The following is a 19822-nucleotide window of genomic DNA, read 5'->3' on the forward strand; positions in this document are numbered from 1 at the left end:
CCCCACACCCCACAGTATTTCGTCCCTTACCGCGTTAATGCAGGACTCTGGCGTGATGGACCTCTCTACCCATGCTATTCGTCAGATTAACTATGATGTCATATTCAAACAAACCAATTCAATCAGGAGGTAGTGGTAGTGGAGAGGCTAACCCCTTCGCAAGAAGTGGGTTGGCTAGATCTCCGTTGAGGAGAAGCGAGGGGGCAGGAGCGGGAAGCTGCGAAAGCAACTCCAGCGTAGGAGTTCTGATCCTTCTTCCGGCTAGGCTGCCGTTGGGAATATGGGACGGAACGTTGTTGATGAGGGCCATCAACCAAAAGAGAGAAGAGCTGTCCACGATCGAGGTGGCTGAGCAGCATCCTGGCAAGATCATCGACCTTGCGTCCACGAAGTCCAACATAAGTAAGGACCTGAAAACGGCCCTGTTGCAACTTCGTAAATCGATGGACGATGCTAAGCAGGATTACATGACACTCGTGAAGACTGCAGCAGCGGCGGAACCGGTGCAAGTAACGGTTATGAAGTTTACCCAGACGGACGGAGGCCTTCGCTTTCGCAGGAAGTCCAAAAGGTGTGGCGGAGGCGACTGTTCGTGATAAGCACTCGCAGAAGCGGGTGAGGCAGCCATCAGGAGAGGAGCTGTCTGGCAATACCCGCAAGGCTAGGAAGATACTAACCCCGAAGGTCGTCAGTAATGCCGGCAAGTCAGACCCCAGCCAGGCGCCCCGGAAAGCTAAGAAAGGTGGGGCTGAAAAATCTGGCCCGTCCCGGATGAAAGGGAACAAGGGATTGCAACTCTCAGCAACCACAGCGCAGAGTGAACCAAGGGAAGAACCCTCTTTGGACTAAGTTGGAGCGGAGGAAAAGGAAGATTAAACTGCTGGTAGATGTGAAGAACGCCAAGCCAAGGCGCCGAAGGGGAGGTGTCAAGCGCTAGAAGCGCTAGTCATTAAGACGGAACAGTCCAAGTACTTGGACGTCATGTAGGCGATGCTAAGCGACGCCAAGTTCCAGAGTCTGGGAGCCGACATGCGCAGTATTAGACGTACTCGTACGGGCGAGATGATCCTGAAGCTGAAGCGCGATAAGGATCGCAAGGGCACCGCCTACAAGAGGCTGGCAGAAGAATTCCTTGGCGAGAGAGTAGAGGTGAGGGCTCTCACACATGAGGCGACCCTGAAGGTCAAAGACCTAGAAGATGAGGTCAACGAAGTGGAAGAGCTTGTCACGTCACTTCGGCAATAGTGCGATGTGCAGATGACCACCACAGCCATTAGGCTACGGAAGGGGCCAGCAAGGGCCCAGATAGCTTTGATTGAGCTACCTGTGCCGAACGTCAAAAAGTCCGTTAAAGTAGGGAGGATAAAGGTAGGCTGGTGCGTATGTCACCTGACGTTCCACGAGCCACCGGAGGTTTGCTTCAGGAGTCTGGAACAAGGACACAAATCATGAAACTGCAAAGGCTCTGACAGAAACAAGTTACGCAGGCGATGCGGTGCCGAAGGCCATAAGACACAAGGCTGCACGAGTCCACCCAATTATCTGATTTGTCAGGGAAATCCGTGAATTACAGGCATCCAAAGGATGGTCCAAGGGGCCCGGCCTTCAGGAAAGCCGCAGTGCACAAATTGATGTCCATTAACGCAGCTGAACCTGAACCACTATGTCGCAGCTCAGCAACTGCTTTGTCAGGCGGGTTCTGAGTGAGGGACGTATATCGCCATCATAGCGGACCCATACTGAGTACCCGCCGGCAACGGCAATTGGGTCATAGATGGGTCCGGAAAAATGGCGGCGATATAACTCTCTCTCTTCTTGGCGTAACGTCCTCACTGGGACAAAGCCTGCTTCTCAGCTTAGTGTTCTATGAGCACTTCCACACTTATTAACACAGATTAAAATAATGAGATTTACACGTCATGTAAACTTCATTTCAGTGATGTAAACTTATTGTTATGATGGTTTACATGATATATCATGTAAATTTGTGTTATATGTCATGTAAACTCTCAGAGTCATGCTTAATTACATGACATATAGTGGAAGTTTACATGATATTTTATGACTTTTACATGATATGTCATGTAAACTTCTGTGATATCCCACGCTCCAATTATGTGCATCATATGTCACAGAATTTTACACTCTTTTTTCGATCTGTGTAAGAGCTTCCTCTGCCAATGACCATTTTGCATGTGTATATCGTGTGGCAGGCACGAAGATACTCTATGCCCAAGGAAGTCAAGGAAATTTCCTTTACGAAAAGATCCTGGTCATGCTGAATACCCGTGCGTTTACCGCCTCGGCTATATGGGCCCGATATAAACGAGGAGTAAATACCCCGTCCAGGAGTTGGTGTCTACTACCTATGAGGGCGTCGTTCGCCAAAGTGAACGGGGTCTTCTTCTGTAGCTGTTATGTGCCTCCACGATGGTGGATCGAGCAGATCAGGCAGATGCAGGACTGTATGACGACCGTGCAAACAGAGCGAAGACTGCTGGTGATAACAGATGACTTCAATGCCTGGGCCGTGGAATGGGGAAGCCGTTTCATGACCCAGTGGAGTAAGATCCTGCTAGAGACACTGGCCATATTACATGTCATCTTGGCTAATGTCGGTACCAAAAGTACCATTAGCCGGAACGGAGCGGAACGATTACCGACGTTACATTTTGTAATCCTGGTTTAACTAGTAGTTCAAACTGAAGGATAGCCGATGGCTACCTTCACAGCGATCACCCGACGGTTCGCAACAGTTTCAACAACATCAACAGTAGGCAGCGGGTAGATGATGAGGTGGCTAAGCCAAGGTCGAGCCATCGTAGGTGGGAGACATCATACTTCAACAGCGAGGTATTTAAGGAGGGCTTTACTCGGTTTAAGCGGAGACGAGCGATAGCGGTAGCGGTGCTTTCACGTACGCGCGATGCGACCTACCTAGGCAAGTCCACCCTGGGAATGGGAGGAATGGGAGACCATCAGTGAACTGATGAACTCAAGCGAATCTGCACCACGTCTGCTTTCGGGCTTGGCAGAGGATGAACCGAGTACGAACTGAGGAAGAACACTGAAGACTGCTGAGTCTGCTTTGAGAATCTCTGTCAGAGTGCCGATGCAAATCCGTGGGGTGATGCCTTCAGGATCGTGATGGCCAAGACTAGAGGTGTAATGGCCAATACCAAGCAGTCTCCAGAGATGTTGGAGGGGATTTTCTCGCGTCATAATCCTAGTCCTTGGCCTTCTTTCGTAGGGCAGACGGGGCCTGGGGCTGGCGTTGAGAAACTTGCGGAGATAGCAGAGTCGCTTATCGTAGGTAAGACCCCAGATCCGCCCAACCAACCACATATCGTAAATCATTTTGTTGAAAAAAACGTCTAGTTCATATATTCAATCAGAATTGTATAATAATATGCAAATGTGTTGACATTGATTGCGTAAAACTCATTTCATTGCAAATTAAATTTCAATTGCGATTTTGTTTCATATAGTCATCTCCGAACATAAAAGGTGCGAGATACTATCGGTAGGATCGCACAGAATCGGATAGAATCGTGAAAAAAAATACATTCTTAGTGTCAAGTTGCAAGTATGCTAGCATCGTATATATGATTTCTTTGAATCGTAGAAATCGTCGCTTCACATCGTATATGAATCTGCTAAATCCAGCTTGCTACCTAAAGGTATGATCACAATCGGTGGAATCGTATACAACTATAACAATGTTGTATATTGATCGTTTGCGTCACACTTGCGTCGTATACGAAGTGAACGAAATCGTAGAAATCGTATAAAAATTTTTACATTCGCATATGATTGTTACTGCACTTTTAATAGTCGAGTCTTAATCTCGAAAATCGTAAATGGTTTTGTTTACATATTTGTATGATGGAGAAAAAGAAAAAAAATGATATTCATCACAAATTAGTCCAACATAACGAAGTCCAACTGAACATAAGTAAGGACCTGAAAACGGCCCTGTTGCAACTTCGTAAGTCGATGGACGATGCTAAGCAGGATTACATGACACTCGTGAAGACTGCAGCAGTGGCGGAACCGGTGCAAGTAAAGGTTATGAAGTTTATACAGACGGGCGGAGGCCTTATGATATTCATCACAAATTAGTATTTTGTTGTTGTTGACACATTCCAACCATGATAGCAATAATTTCAACCAAATATATAGGTTTTCATATTATTTACATACAGCAGATGACTTACAATAAGTGATGTATAGATTCCAACAACGATGTCGATTCCGGGCCTCTTGCACGGCACCACTTTTGGTACCACTCAATGCACAACAACAACGTTTCCACCACAAGTCTCGCACCGTATCATGCTAATTTTTATTCGCTGCATGCCATTCACTTTGAACTCTCTATTTCCTACTTGGCAATATAGCCAATAGAGATAACGCGCAGTTGTCAATCAAAGGACCTAAGTTCGATTCCCACTGAACACCACTTTTTATTTGAAAATCTTGAGTCGTATATCGGTACACTCAATCGTAATAAGATCATGCATAATCGTATATTTAGACGGAGAAAATCGACGAAATCGTAGAAATTTTTCGAGAAATCGTAAATCATGTTGGATGGAATCGCAGTCATCGGATACATGTTTGGATATGGCCTCCACTTTAGTATGTATATGCCTGTTTCGTGCATTGAATACGAATTCTTTGGTGGTATACATGTATGACTATTTCAGATGCAATTTCGATATAGCAACCAAATTGCTGGATGGGTTCCGAGAACAAAGAGAGTGGTAAGAACCACTCGGGAGACTGGCCAATCGCTAGCACACTACCTTGGTGTCCTCCCAGAAGAGCGTATGATGAAGTTCGCTGCTGTAAGGGTACGCAGCTAACCTAGAGGGTGCGATATGAACTAACCTGTCTTTGAAGCAATGCCTTCTAGGTGGTATCGGAGATACGTAACAATGGTAACAGCTGGAAAGGAGGCAGTTCCAAGCTTGACATGAAAACATTACAATGCTTAATAGACTCAACAAAGAATCTAATTACAGCGATCTGACCGTGAAAACTCAACTTCTTTCTTAGCTCATGAAAACGATAGCCAAGGGGAATGCCTTTTTTGTCCGACGTCAAACAAGAAAACTATAGGCTTATAGACGCTTCACTCTGCAGCCAAACACAAGAACACTAATCACTAAATGTATGTCACGCTGCGTTCGCTTAGGCGGTCACTAGATAGTTAGCAAACCCAACACAATATGAGCGAGATGTGACATCTGTTTGTCCGTACAAAAACCGTACCAGCACAGTCTGTCTGTCTATGGTACCAGGAATCCTTCCTTCAAGGATCACCTCGTCGCGTCCTTGCCGTCGTCCGGTCGCAGTTTTGCAATAACGCTTTCCTGGCAATAAGAGCCAGCAAAGAACGCGAAAAAAACATAATCGGAAGCAATAAAACCCGGCAAAACACGCACCCAAACAGCGTTAAAAAGAAAAGGAAGTGCTGTTTTGCTCTGACACCATCCTTCCGACCGAGAGAGAACGAGCTACCTTCTCAGTATCCTAGCTGGGTAAGAATTTAGATGCAGGATATCCCCCCATTCGCCCTCACCCATCCAACACACAACGAACGATTTGCTGCACGTTTTTCACGAAAAAAATAAACGCCTTTGTTGGTGGCATTTGGGGTCCTTCCAGGAGTGGGTCAGGGGCGTTAGCTGGGTCGCGTGGTGGTGGTCGGAATTCATAAAAATTCCCTTTGAAAAGGAAGAATTGCTGAAAAAACACAACGCGAGCAAGGACAATGGGGATGTGGATTTTTTCTCTTTCTGTGCGCGAATCTAGCAGCAAGGCGTTTATGAATGAGAAAAATTCCTTTTGTTGCGCGGTACTAGGCCGGAAGGTGATGATGAAATGGTCCGAAACGAAAAAGCAAAATGCTCAAGCAAAGGCACAGTCGGCCGGAGGGTTGAGTTACCATTTCTTCCGGAATGGGAAAACTGCACTGAGAGGAGGAGAATGAACGAATGCGAGCAGTGTGTCAGAAGGAGTAGGTAATGAAAAATTAGGCTCACGACAGCTTAGCAGGGATATTCAGGTTGGAAGGCTGCGGAAATGAAGGAGAAAATGTTGGTGACACGTTAAGTGGTAAATGGGTGTTCTGTGTTGAAAGGACGATATTGTTCGTGGAATGCGGATTTTCTTCATGAATAGGGTAATAGGATAATTCAAGCGAGCTGACAACAGATTTAGCAGTAAGTACCATTGATGTTTGATGTTTGCTTGATTGGATTTTGGTTTAATGAAAAATAATCTATACTTCGTTTATTAAGGAAATCGTGGAAATCAACGGTCGCGTAAATTCTCTTCTAATGAACTCTCTTAAATAAAATTACTCAATTTCAATGACGTTTTGTGGCATAAAAAGAGGAAGTAAATTAAATCAGGGCTTAAATGAGGGAACCTAGAAGGACCTTTAACCTTTCAGGACGCGCGCCATCGAGCAACCGAGACTGCACCGCGCCCGCGTTGTATACAACGTGCGAGGTTTTTTGGTGGTGTTGTACTTTTTTCAACAGCGCGCGCGCTGAAGGGTTAAGGGCGCTTTAGGTATGGGGGGTCTCAGGAGGCTTTAGTGGACAATACAACAGGGTTTAAGGAGTGTTTCAAGTATTTCAGTGAGTTTTGGGAACGTTTTAGGGGCGTTCCTAGAGGTTTTAGGTGTGTTTTATATCATTTCAGGGGCGTTTAAAGGGGTTCAACCTTTTAAATATTCTGACTCTTCTTGAAATGTCTCCGAAATCACCCTAAAACCCCCTTGGGCTCCATCTTACGCACCTGAGATTTTCAGAAACCATCGAAAACGTCCCTGTAATGCCTCCAAACCTAGTAGAAAATGCTCTGAAACTCTCTGTAATACCATCGAAACCCCCAAAAAGGCCCCTGAAACTTTGCTCCGAAAATCAATGTCCCCACATTCTCTAATTTCCGTTCTTGAGTTCGTTCGTTGGAGGCTCGTTAGATGGGCTATCTCGATGGTTGGATATTTTCTGGTTGTGGAAAACCCCAACTAAAACGCACTGTCAATAGCAAAATCGATGTCAAAACGAGCTTGACATCTGACTGCCATCGCAACGCAGCTCCTATACACAGAAAGTCTGTGCAAGTATGTGAGGGTGTCATAATGTATTTCTCGCCACTTGCGTGAGTCTAGAGCATTTTGATCAGTTGTCAGTTGCCCTAACAAACAAACAGGATTCGATGATAGGGGCGCAGTCGCGACCCAATCAGCGAATCCAAGCTGTACTCGAAAGACTCTTTTGCAGTTTGCGGAACCACTATAACTCCAGGTCTGCATTTCGATACTGCCATTTCATACGCCCGTCATCTTGGTTTACGTTACAATTCTTTATTACACCGCAAACCTAACCTCCACAATATCTGTCAGTTATCAGGTCATTTGACAGATCACGCACAACCACGATAAAGCCCAAAATGTCTTCTACTTTACCGACCTTGATGCCATCCTCTTTTTGTTCATGTTCAATCTGTCAAATCGTCAAATGACCTGAGAACTGTCGAACATTCTGGAGGGTTGGTTCCATGGTGTAATATTGAGGGATTTGCAAAAAAATGCACGTGGCCTATCGCTTCCGAAAGGTACAGCTGCGATTTTCCCTCCTATAATTTACTTCATCCTTATGGGAAATAACATTGCGGCGTTTCCTACGGTGCGGCTAATCCTTTCGAAAATGATAGACCGCGTGAGCTTTTGTGCCCCTTTTTGAAACATTTCAACGACTGCGCGGTGTTTACGTTTCAAGAAATCTGACAAGGAAAAAATAGGATGCCATATGCTGTGTTCAAGGCAAACAACGTTCATGCATTAACCATGACAGTATAAGTCTTCCGACGATACTCATAAAAAAAGATATATGGCTTACTGACTCAAACCCCCTGGGGGCCTCTGAAACGCCCCTGGTATCTCCAGGTATCTCTGAAACCTCTTTGTATCCTCTAAAACGACTCGCTGGAACGCCCCTGCAGAGACTCCCTGGAGCTTCCTGAAACCAAGTATGCTTTTGCTGGTAATGAGAGTTAGAATATGGCATCCATGGTGATAATTGTTGAAAAACACTACCGCACAAGTTTGCCGAATGTCACATTGTAGTAATAAGTTATACACAAATGAGTTAAATGATTGCCAGATGAGTAAAAGCATCCTTGCCTGAAACCCCGTGAGGTCTTATGAAACGTCATTGAGACCCCCTTAAACACCCCTGAGACCTCATGGAACCCCATGATATGTCCCTGAAATCCCCTGAAACGCATCTGAGGCCAGCTGGAACTCCCATGAAACACCCTGAAACGCTCCTGAGTTCCATTGAGACCTTCTGAAGCGCCTCTAAGACCTCTGGAACAACCTGAAGCGCTCTCAGAGGACAATGAAACCTCGGTTTTAGTTTTTTTTTATTCTTCAATCACTTAACCTAATTTACAGCTCTGTTGTCCACTAGGGCATAGGTTCCCAAACTTTTTGCTGCCGCGGCGTCTTTTGGATTTTTCAAAAATGTTGCGGCGCACCAACAACTTTTTACAAAGAGTTTTTATCATTTTAACTCTTTCAGTTCAAAATTCCAGTTTCATTTTCAAAGTTTTCTTAGAATCTGAAATAAGGGTTCTTCAAAAAAAAAATTTTTAGTTACTTAAAGATTCAGAGAACTTAACAAAAAACATTGTGAGGATTTTAATGCAAAACATAATCATTTTTAAAATGAAATTGTTTTCCAAATTTCAGGAAAAAATAGATATAAAAATAAATTGTTTATAACCTGTCTGGATGACTGATAATGATGGTGATGAGTCATTTTTCCCATTTAGAATCGTGCACAAAATCAACAGACAAATTGTCACAGAATTGTTTTACGATAGTGATGTCAGTAAAAATGTCGTCCCGAAACGTTTGAAACAGCATGAAGGCCGAGAGATTGACAGTTATTATTCTGGAAAGAATTTCTGAAAGGTCCACAAAATATTTAACTTGAATAACATGCTAATGATAAATTAGAAAACCAAGCTGATTGATAAATTATTGTTCAACAATTTCAGGATCTTAACGAACATTTTCAGAATTCCGAAAATTAAAAAAATTGGTAAAAATCTAAAATTTTCATTAGGATATCAGAAATTTTGTAAAACATTCCAAGACTACCGAGTATTTATTTTTTAAAGTTGAGATATGACTAGCCAAACCTCAAGTACAAATCTGAAGGCCCGAATATTGGTTTGCGCTGCAATTAATCGATAAGCCATCCAGGAAACCAGCGCAAATTAAAATTTTGGTTTTCAAATTTGTGCCCTTGAAAATCCAAGGTTTCGTCAAATATTCACCTTAAACTAAAAGAACAAACTCTATTATTTCTAAACATGATACATCTTTTGATGTTTTTGATTAGTTTAGTGAAACTAGTGTCGCCTCCCAACCTTTTTTTATTCTTTTCCAAACTCTTGGCTTTTAGAGGAAGACTTAAAAAAAGTCACGCAAAGGTGGTTTTTTTCCAAAATTTCAAGAGCCTGCGGCGCACCTGAGAAATGTTCACGGCGCACCAGGGCGCCGCGGCGCACAGTTTGGGAAGTACTACACTAGGGCACTGCGTGAGCGATTCCAATTGGAAGCTGTGTGTACATACACTTTGTACAGCGCCCAAATGTATTCTATTTCTAATCGTACTACATCGAACTGGTGGCCGTTGCGCTGCTTTCACTTTCTACCCTATCAGGGGGAAAGAGCAACTGACGAAAGTGCCGGGGCTGGGATCGTACCCATGACCATCTGCTTATGAAGCAAACGTGTAGCCACTACACCACGGGCCCCGGCGTCAAGGGTACAATATGTCGAGCACAGTTACAGTGGATATAGCGTTGATATTTATTTTTCCAAGAGATGCCGCACAACCAGAGGAATCTTACATCGATGGAAACGGCGTACAATTTCTCCGAATAAAGTTGGTGCCAATTCGCTACAGAATTCAGGAAGCAATGAATTTTGTGTACGCAAATATCTGTAAATTTCTGCCCGATGCAGACGACGTAGCGGTTCGTATGTCAGTACCAAGCAGGGATGCTAGATGATTTTTTTAAAAATCGGTATCCAATACAAAATTTGGGAGAAAAATCTCTATCCCATACAAAAATAAAAATGGTCCCTCTAGCTCAAAAATCTGTATTTAATATAAAACGAAATCTATATGGATGCTCAAATATCGATTGTATGACAATTGCCAGAAAAGCATTTGCCAGAATCAATTTGCCAGAATGATTTTCGCCAGAAAACCATTTGCCAGAATAGACCATTCCCCAGAAAGCCATTCGCCAGAATGGACCATTTGTCAGAATGTACCATTCCCCAGAATTAAATATTTTCTCTTATTTCTCGGCTATTGTTCCATCAAGACAGAATCTGTATGAATTGTTTCCGTTTAATGTGTTATGTTTTAGAATAATATTACAAAATAAAAGGGAAGTAAAATAAAATAAATAAAATTGCTTTCTCATTATGTGATCTTACTGGAATTTTACGAAAAAATGGAGGAAAATATCAAATTTTCTAACAGTTTCAAAAGAACGGCCCTAACTTTAAAGAAATTTAAATCTTTGATGAAATTGTTACGACTCATTATGCCAATTGATATATAGGCACTGTAGTAAAAAGGACATCTTTTAATTGAAAAAGAAAGGCAACATTTGTGATGGAAATTATGTAACTAAGTTCCTCTATCATATCCACTTTGATATAGTTATATCTATGCTGGGTCATTAGGCAGAAATAAATTAGGCCGAATTATTGGCTGAATAGATAGACAGGGATCGGATACTAGGCTTCAAAAAAACTGCCAATTTGAGGGAAAAGTGAAAAATCAGAAGAATTAATAATTAGTCGGCCTATTATAAAAAGGAGAACAAACTATGGAGTTAACTGTGAGACCAACACAGGGGCTATTCATAACATCCAGGACCATACTGGCCCGGTCCTTATGAAACATTTTCATACGAAATATAGTTTAAAAATTTGTACCTTTACCTAGGACTACGTGACGCATTTTAATGTTTGGACGTTATGTCACGGAATGCTTCGTCAAAAAGAGCTGAGACTTGAGGGGCCGCGGACGATGATGATACTGCACCACAGCAACTCGAAAGAACAACCTTTGATTAAAAGAAGGATACATCTCTTATGAGAGGAATAGCAGTTTGGCCACTTCAAAATTTAATGACAGTTTCACTCGTAAGAATGGCCCATTTTTTTAAAGAAGGGAAAGTAAACAGTTTTGTCGCTTGCCAAATCTTGACCAGCGTAATTTGAAAGAACAGCCTATTATCAAAAGAAGGGAGAATCTACTACAGAGTTAGTAGTTTGATCGAAAAGTAGTTTCATTGACAAAACAACAATTCCTGAAAGAACAACCTTTGATGAAAAGAAGGAAAATTGTCTGATGGGAAATTTAGAAGTTCGACCGCCAAGCAACAATGTTTTGAAAAGAACAACCTTTTTCATAAGAAGTAAAAATCGCATATGGAATTAACAATATAAGGAGCTAAAAATACAACCTGTGTGACAAAAGTTGCTTGATCATCGTTTTGTCATATGTCCACTCAGCCTGATGACCTTCTTACTTTTAGCCTGATACCAAAATGGTTAGGTGTCTGTATTAGAGAGATTTTCAGCGCGAGGCTGGTTCATCTCTTAGGCGACACCAAAATATCAGTAACTCAAAGAAAACTACTGGTCCTTACACTTAGCACTCCTTTTAAGAACCGCCCCCGCTTTAAAGAAGGATAATGTCGTGATTAGTTTTCTACAGTTCAATCTCATTAGTATTTTAAATCAATCTTCATTGAACAACCTAAACTAAGATGTTTTGTTTACTTTTGTAGCTTTTACCCAGATATTAAATAAAAATGAAAAAATGACACTTTTGCCAATACGCAATAAGGTGAGGTCGCTACTGATTGTAAACTAGAATATTATTCAAATTTTCAGTCATTGCTATGACTACGCCTGGAATCAACGAGCATTATATGTATACTAATCAAACAAAATTTTGTTGATCCAATGTCTAAGCTATTAATCTGGCCTAGAATTTAGCCAAACATAAAATTAACATTTATTCTGATAAATAAATCTTTTTCTGGGGAATGTCCTTTCTGGGGAATGGTCTTCTGGCGAATGGTGCATTCTGGCAAATGGTTTTCTGGGAAACGGTCCATTCTGGCAAACGGATTCTGGCAAGTGGCATTCAGGCAAGTGACTTTCTGGCAAATGTCATACAACCCAAATATCTGTATTATACAAATAAATCTGTATACAGTGTATCAAACAATTGTCCGTACAGCAATTTTTTGGTCTAGATAATTTTTCATTTAAATGATTATAACTTTTTTATGCGTCAATCAAAGACGCTGAAGTTTTGACCAATTATAACCCATGTATTAAAGCTCCATTGATAAAATTTTGAGCGGGATCGAATAAGTTTTCTGAAAGTTAGAGAACTTTTAGTAAAACTTATAAAATTTTTGAATACATTTTTAAAACATTATGTATCTCAATATGTACTTGACGAAACTTTTTCAATATTTTTCGTGTTACAGCTTATACCTAAGGCTTTCACATGCAGCTTCGTTTAAGGTTTTATATTCACTACAAAAAATATGAAAAATCTGTATATGTTCAGAGTGTCATTTGAAAATTTGTCATATTTTGATCAATGAAAGTGCCAAGTGTTTTCAACTTTTTTAAACTCTCTTAATGATATATTTTTATACAGGACCTACTAAACTACATATGAAGAGTAGGTCCTATGGAATTTTCGTTCAGTTAATGCACTTTTATTGGTGGAAAACGTTTGGCAGATTATGTGTGCAAAATATGGTAAATTTTAAAATATCGTCAACTACATACGCACATTTTTCATACTTTTTTGTAGTGAATATAAAACCCCAAACATGACTGCTTATGATAGCCTTAGGTTTAAGATGTAACACGAAAAAAAAATGAAAAAAATTCATCGAGTACATATTGAGATATGATGTTTTAAAAATGTGTTCAAAAATCTTATAAGTTTTACTAAAAGTTCTATAACTTTCAGAAAACTTATTCAATCTTGCTCAAATTTTACTAATGGAGCTTTAATATATGATTCATGATTGGTCAAAATTTCAGCGTTTCTGATTGACGCATAAAAAAGTTATAAATATTTGAATAAAATATTATTTTGACAAAAAAAAAAATGCTGTACGGACAATTGTTTGATACACTGTATATGGCATCCCTGGTACCAAGTAACAACCGATAGATCTATAGATCTGGTGTCCGAGATGACGAAGTACGGAACTGTTTACGAACGCTTTCTGGACGAGTATCAGCTCAATATGTTCACTGAGTCTACAAAGACGTAAAGCAAGAAACCCCGATATTTTCGCAATCGAAAAGGTAGATTGTACTACGATGGATTGATACAACAGAGTTTCAACTGTAATTCTGTTACTCACTTCAAGAAGGCTTGTCCAGTTCTTTTCGAGCAACAGAAGGAAGACGTACAGCGGCCTACAACAGTAGCGCACGTGGTCATCGAATTTCGAAAGAAGCAAACCGTCGTTGATGATATTGTGGATGGATCATTATCGAACAATGAAGTACACATTAAAAAACAAGTGAAAACGATAAAAAAGAGTCAAAGCATCAACGTTTGTTCGAATCTTATCAAAATTCTTACTCATTGTTGAATCAGCAGACACACAGGAAGCAGAACAAAACCGACTCGCTCTCGAGCGACAATGATAATAATCCAATCTACGAACCGGTTGCAGATGAGTTTCCGGAGATTTTATGTAGCTTCATAGGCTTTCAGGTATGCTTCAGAGGGAGTTTAGTGGATTTCAGATGCAATTCAGGGCGTTTTAAGGCATTTCTCAAGGATTTCCACGGGTTGTAGAGGGCTTCACAGGCTTTCGAGTAAGCATCCGGGAAAATTTAAGGGGCTTCAGGAGCGTCACGACAGCCTAGGTTTTTGTTGTGCTCAAGTCACTTTTAGAAAGTAAGCCACAGTGACTTCTACCCAACAAAAACCTTCGTTGCCATGATTCTTATGTGACAAGTACAGGGGATAGACAAAATGATCGGGACAGGCAAAATTTTCCCTTCTCAAAAAATATTCAAATAGCGAAAAGTTACCGAAAAGTGCATCAAATATTCTCAAATTTTTACTGTAAGTGGATCAACTAGTTGTGTATCACTGGACAAAATTTGGAAAAGATCGGGCCATTCTTTACGAATTTATAAAGGTTCTTGAAAAAGGTAAAATTATCCGATAGCCAACTTTGAGCTGTTATATCGCCGGATTCAATGAGCCGAATGCAATGAAATTTTGACCATTTACGACTTATATAATGAGCTTTGAAAAACGTTTGACTTAACTTAAAATTCTTAACACGGAAGAAAATTATAAAGATTAGATTATTTTTCTAATAAAATACCAAAGTTTCTTAAATTTCAACATCGTTTCAAAATTCAAGATGCTAATTAAAATTCATTTGTATTCCCTCTAATTGTCTTGAATATAAATATGTTTTGAAAGAAAGTAACAAGATAGCCGGTTATTCATTGAAAAAGTAATGGGATGCATATTAAAAATAGTCCAATTTACTAAAAAATCATAAAATAAATGAAATCGCTATAACTTTTTCTCTTGTTAATAATTTCAAGTTGAGTCAAACGTTTCTCAGAGCACATTATATAAGTCATAAATGGTCAAAATTTCATTGCATTCGGTTCATTGAATCCGGAGATATAACAGCTCAAAGTTGGCTATTGGATAATTTTACCTTTTTCAAGAACCTTTATAACTTCGTAAAGAATGGCCCGATCTTTTCCAAATTTTGTCCACTGATACACAACTAGTTGATCCACTTACAGTAAAAATTTGAGAATATTTGATGCACTTTTCGAAAAGTTACAGCTATTTGAATATTTTTTTAGGAGGGGAAATTTTGCCTGTCCCGATCATTTTGTCTATCCCCTGTATGTCACATGGGGAGTTTCAGAGCCCCCTTAACGGCTACAAAGGCTTTCAAGCGTTTTTCAGAGGAATTATATCGTAACGGTAGCGTTTAAAGCCGTTTAAAGTCATTTCATGTGGTTTCAGAGGGGTAATGGGGGACTGCAAAGGCTTTTAGACGATCTTCACAAAAATTTGAAAGATTTTAGAGCGGTTTTAGGGGGCATCACAAGCTTTCAAGCGAGCTTCGGGGAGTTTCATGAAGTTCCGGAGGAATTTCAAGGCGTTTCATAAAGGTGGATTAGGGGATTTCATAGGAGACTTTACAGGCTTTCTGACGAGCTTGTAGGAATCAAGGGGGTTCAGATGTGTTTTAAGGCTTTTATGATCTCCCCGATGCTTTCCACGATGTTTCAATTGGGTTCCCGGGCGTTCGGGGCTTCACAGGCCTTTAGGCGAGCTTTCAGGGGGATTTAAAGGGGGTTTATGCGCCATTTCAAGCGGAATCAGAAGGGCTCCATGGCCTTTAAGCTGTTTGAGCTTTTCAGGTGTGTTTTATTGGAGGATTCATGAAATTTCAAAAGCACTTAAAGACGTTCAGAGTATTTCCGTAGGTATCGTGTCAATCAGTGCCTTTTAGGCGAGCTTCAGGAGATGTTGTAGCTTCAGACGTTGAGACTTTAGAGCGAGTCCCGCAGATTTTATGAAGAGGGGAGGTTTATTTGTATTTCAAGCGGTTTCAAAAGGACTTCAAGACGTTGCAGACTTATTACGCTTGCAGACTCGATGAGCTTCATTCACCCTCAAAGAGTCATTTAACTCGCAACCTGACAGTACACAGTTTCATGAGGCTGTGCAAGCATGAATTTCAATCACAATGCTCTAATATTTAGATAATTGATTGTGCTGGTAGATCCGATGGCCTATACGAAGAAATCGATCTTTTCAGTGAAACTAGTAAGTAAAATGACTATATGCATGACAAGCCACCATGCAAGCAACTGGGTCATCCTGTATTTTTAGGATTTTTACATATAAACAATGCATTTGAATATGATAGTTTGCATTTTTTTTCTTCGCTGCACAAACGACACTTAGACACGTTAGTCTCAACAAAAAATAAGAACATGCTTAAATGCATTCAGGTGAATGAAATATCTCGTTCACAATCTATATGAAGCCAAGAGCACAGTACACATTATTATCGAAGTGGAAAGATCTGTTTGAAGTTCGATAAAATGTCAATTTTAAATCTCATTGAAGTCCACGGCCAATACTCTACTAGACACCCGTATTATATTGCTCTGATCAACAAGTAGCAGCAGTGGCAGTTGGCAAACTATGAACACACAGCGCAGACTGACTAGTGTACACAAAGCCATGAATGAAGCTTCCCTAACAAAGCTATGGCTTCTTCGGTCGAGTCGACTGTGTGGTACCCTGGGACCACGAGCACAGTCAGACAACCGATGCGATGGTTCATTTTTGGATTTTGCAGCCACCGGCAGCAATAACGAGGTTCTTTCCTTGACGGAGGCAGCAACTACGGAAAAGCAAACATTTTCGTTTCATCCAGTTCTCCAGCTTTTGACCGGCACCGACCAACGGACTGGCCGACACGTACGGTAAGCACCCGACCACGTCTGTCGGGTCTGTTTGTGTATAGGTATTCTGTTGTTGCTGCTCTTTTAATGGGGAGAACTCGGACGGACGAACAACAGACATCCCATCCGATGGACTTAACGAGGGAAACGTGTTCGAAATGAAAAATTTGCTTTTTGATGGAGCTTGGCCTTTTTTGGTGATGAGTGAGTTCTCCATATATTATGCTAATTTTGGATGTGATGACCGACTTATTAGATCATGCGGGCTTACCTTTCCTCCTACAGTCAACTGATAGCCCATAATCGTTGGGGCCTTCAATTGGACCGGACAGATGAATCCCAAATCTCGATGACTGCTTCCTAGGTGATTACCAACACCAGCTCCAGCATGAACGTTCTTCCGTGGAGCATGGGGTTTAGTGGGATGCATTGCACTCGTTGGCATTGGTGTGCTTTCCGATGAGGTATTCTGTGAAACGCATAGTTCTTTGCCATCCTCTGGAAACTTGCTACACTCCAAGTTCTCCGGCCATGGAAAGTCAAAAGTCCTCATAATTGTTTCACACACTCGTGCACTCTCGCACAAACTCCGACAAGGTGGTATGGGATAGTTGAGGATTGTACAGACAGGTGCGTACAAGGTGCAAAGAAAGAACTTGAGATCTGGACTGCAGTCTATCTTCACGAGCGGTATGAACTGATGAACCTCCAGTGCAGCTTCCTCCTGCTTGGTGTGTCCAATCAGGTTTGGCATGATGGTTCTGTTGTATTGAATATCCGTACAGAATGGTATTGTGATCGTTTCACATCGATTGTGATGCTGGAAATCATCCGAATTCATACTGGACATTTCATGACCCCCGAACGATTCCTGTTGCTGAATGGATCCCGAACCAACTAAACATAGCATCAAAATGATGTATTCAAACATCATTGCCATTTTAGCCATTCCAATTTTCAAAAACCGCACGACTCCTTCTCACACTCTCCGATTTTTTATACCCCTTTTTGTACTGCTTTTAACTTTATTCCACTTCATCCACTTTCCGGTGTTATTTTAACACGCACACTTCGAAGCTATCGATAACTTCGAAGTGCAATAAACAACACTCCAAACACGATCGACTGCTATTCTCAACACCAACACTATCGCAACCGGCGACGGCTGTTTGACTTTTTTCAGCTCTGCACAGCCACTTGGATTGCCTTGTTTCACCAACACCACTGAACCGACAGTAAACTGCCTCAAATTTACAACATTCTGGCTCTATTCTTCGCACTTGAATGCAATAAAACTTGATCCTCTTCTTCCTCCCGCTGTGCACTTCCTCCGCTTTTACACCATCCGCGACCGTTCACCCCGAACGTTGTTGGTCGGCTGCGAAACAGCCGTACTCAGCAATACAACACTGCTCCCGACATTCCCCACCGTTCACCGTTGACAAAAACCAGATGGAACAACGCTATCTCGTTTGTTGCTCTTTATCGCCAACGCAACAACACACGCGCCTTCTTTGATCCCCTTTGATCGCCGCCGACTTCGATATTGATCGACACTATCGCTACTTTTCGATCTTTTTTTTTTTGTTTCTCATGAAACAAATTCAATCAATGAACGAGTTCACATTTAAATTCACTCAATTACACTCAATGACACATAATATACCGAATAATTCGATCGAAAAGTAACCCCCGAAAGCACGAAAACCGACCAAATGCACCGACCGACGGCGAAAGCGTCCGAAATACTACTAAAGACAAGTGGCAACATGCAGACAGACATCCGCCCGCCCAATATCTTATGGAAAAACGAGGAAGACGAGCCAGCACAGTAGTGTAGGGAAATATAGACTGCGCAAGGCACACACAACACCACATTATATTGTTGTCGGTCGTTCGTCTCTTCCGACGGTGGTGCGGCGGCCCCCTTCGTCATAACCTGGTGGGTAAGTATTGGTATCACCGTAGGTTGTAAACAATTAACAGTCCAGTCAATGAGGCTGAGCGGTGCAAACGATATGCAATGAAGACCGAAGGACAACAACAAATATGGGAATGGAGAGAAACGTCAAAAAGTGGAAAGCACTTGTTGAAGTTGTGTTATTTTGATTCAAGGGGGTGTGAAACATCTTCTCAATTTTTTGTCTAGATAACAATTTCATGGCAGGTTCGTGTCTGCGGAATGGAATGTTCTAGACAACAACCATGTGGACTAGATGTGATCTAGAGCATTTTCCTTTGATGCCACCTGGATTGAAATAGGAAAAAATATATCTAGATAAACTCTGGTCTAAACTAGAGTCTAGATTATTTTTCCATATTGCCACCCTGTGAGAAGTAGCAAGCTTCAAAAATTTTACGACAGGGTTCTTTTTGATTTCAGTTGATGGGGATTTTTTATTATCGTACGGGTTTGGGCCGAAGGGGTCTCAGATTTTCATGAAACATTTCCACAGGCAGGGTTCATAGATATATGAATAAAAAAAATAGGAAAATTCAGAGTTGCCTATTTTCCGGAAAACTCAGGTGGATTTTTTTTTGTTTTCCCCTGATACTACTTACTTTGAAAAATCATAACTCAAGAACGAAGCATCGTAGAAACAAAGTTTTTTTTTTTTGAGAAATGAAAACAAATTTTCTCAAAAATCTAAACAATATATGAACTGGACAAAGTTTTCCACAAAATTTTCCGCTATTGAGAAAATTCGTAAAGAAAAGCCGGAAAAACTATATCCGAACTCGCGGAAAACTTTCGAAAAAATATGTTTGAGAAGGTAACTTCATAAGCTTTGATTGCTGAAATTTTTGGAATGAACTTTTTTTTTCCTTTCTTGAGTTATGACCAATTTTGTGAAAAATTACCATATAATATAGGCTTACATGGTCATTTTTCACAGAATTCGCTTCCATTTCTCATTGTTTCTACGATGCTTCGTTCATGAGTTATGATTTTTCAATAAAAAGGCTTATATGGCGCATTTGGAAACCGCGTAAATGAAAACCGCGTAAAAAAAGACCTGACTGTAATTGGCCATAACTCAAAAAAGAAAAAAAAATCAGCAATTGAAGCTTATGAAAAAACCTTCTCAAAAATGTTTGTTTGTAAAATTTTCCTCGAGTTCGGGCATAGGTTTTTCGGCTTTTTTTTACGAATTTTCTCAACTGTAGAAAATTTTGTGGAAAACTTTG

At 41.0% G+C, this 19822-nt stretch overlaps 1 protein-coding gene across 2 annotated transcripts in view; it reads right to left on the reverse strand.

Annotated features, from left to right (window-relative positions):
• Nucleotides 1-18468, reverse strand: part of LOC109623359 (frizzled) — a 212597-nt gene extending 194129 nt beyond the window's left edge. For both annotated transcript variants that reach the window (XM_062842917.1, XM_062842916.1), the window contains exon 1: nt 16905-18468. In XM_062842917.1, coding sequence (XP_062698901.1) covers nt 16905-17582 — 678 coding nt within the window. In that variant the 5' untranslated portion in view covers nt 17583-18468. The remainder of the gene's footprint in view (nt 1-16904) is intronic.
• Between the last annotated feature and the right edge of the window lie 1354 nt (nt 18469-19822).

This window comes from Aedes albopictus, chromosome 3, assembly GCF_035046485.1.
Source record: "Aedes albopictus strain Foshan chromosome 3, AalbF5, whole genome shotgun sequence".
Lineage (NCBI taxonomy): Eukaryota > Metazoa > Arthropoda > Insecta > Diptera > Culicidae > Aedes > Aedes albopictus.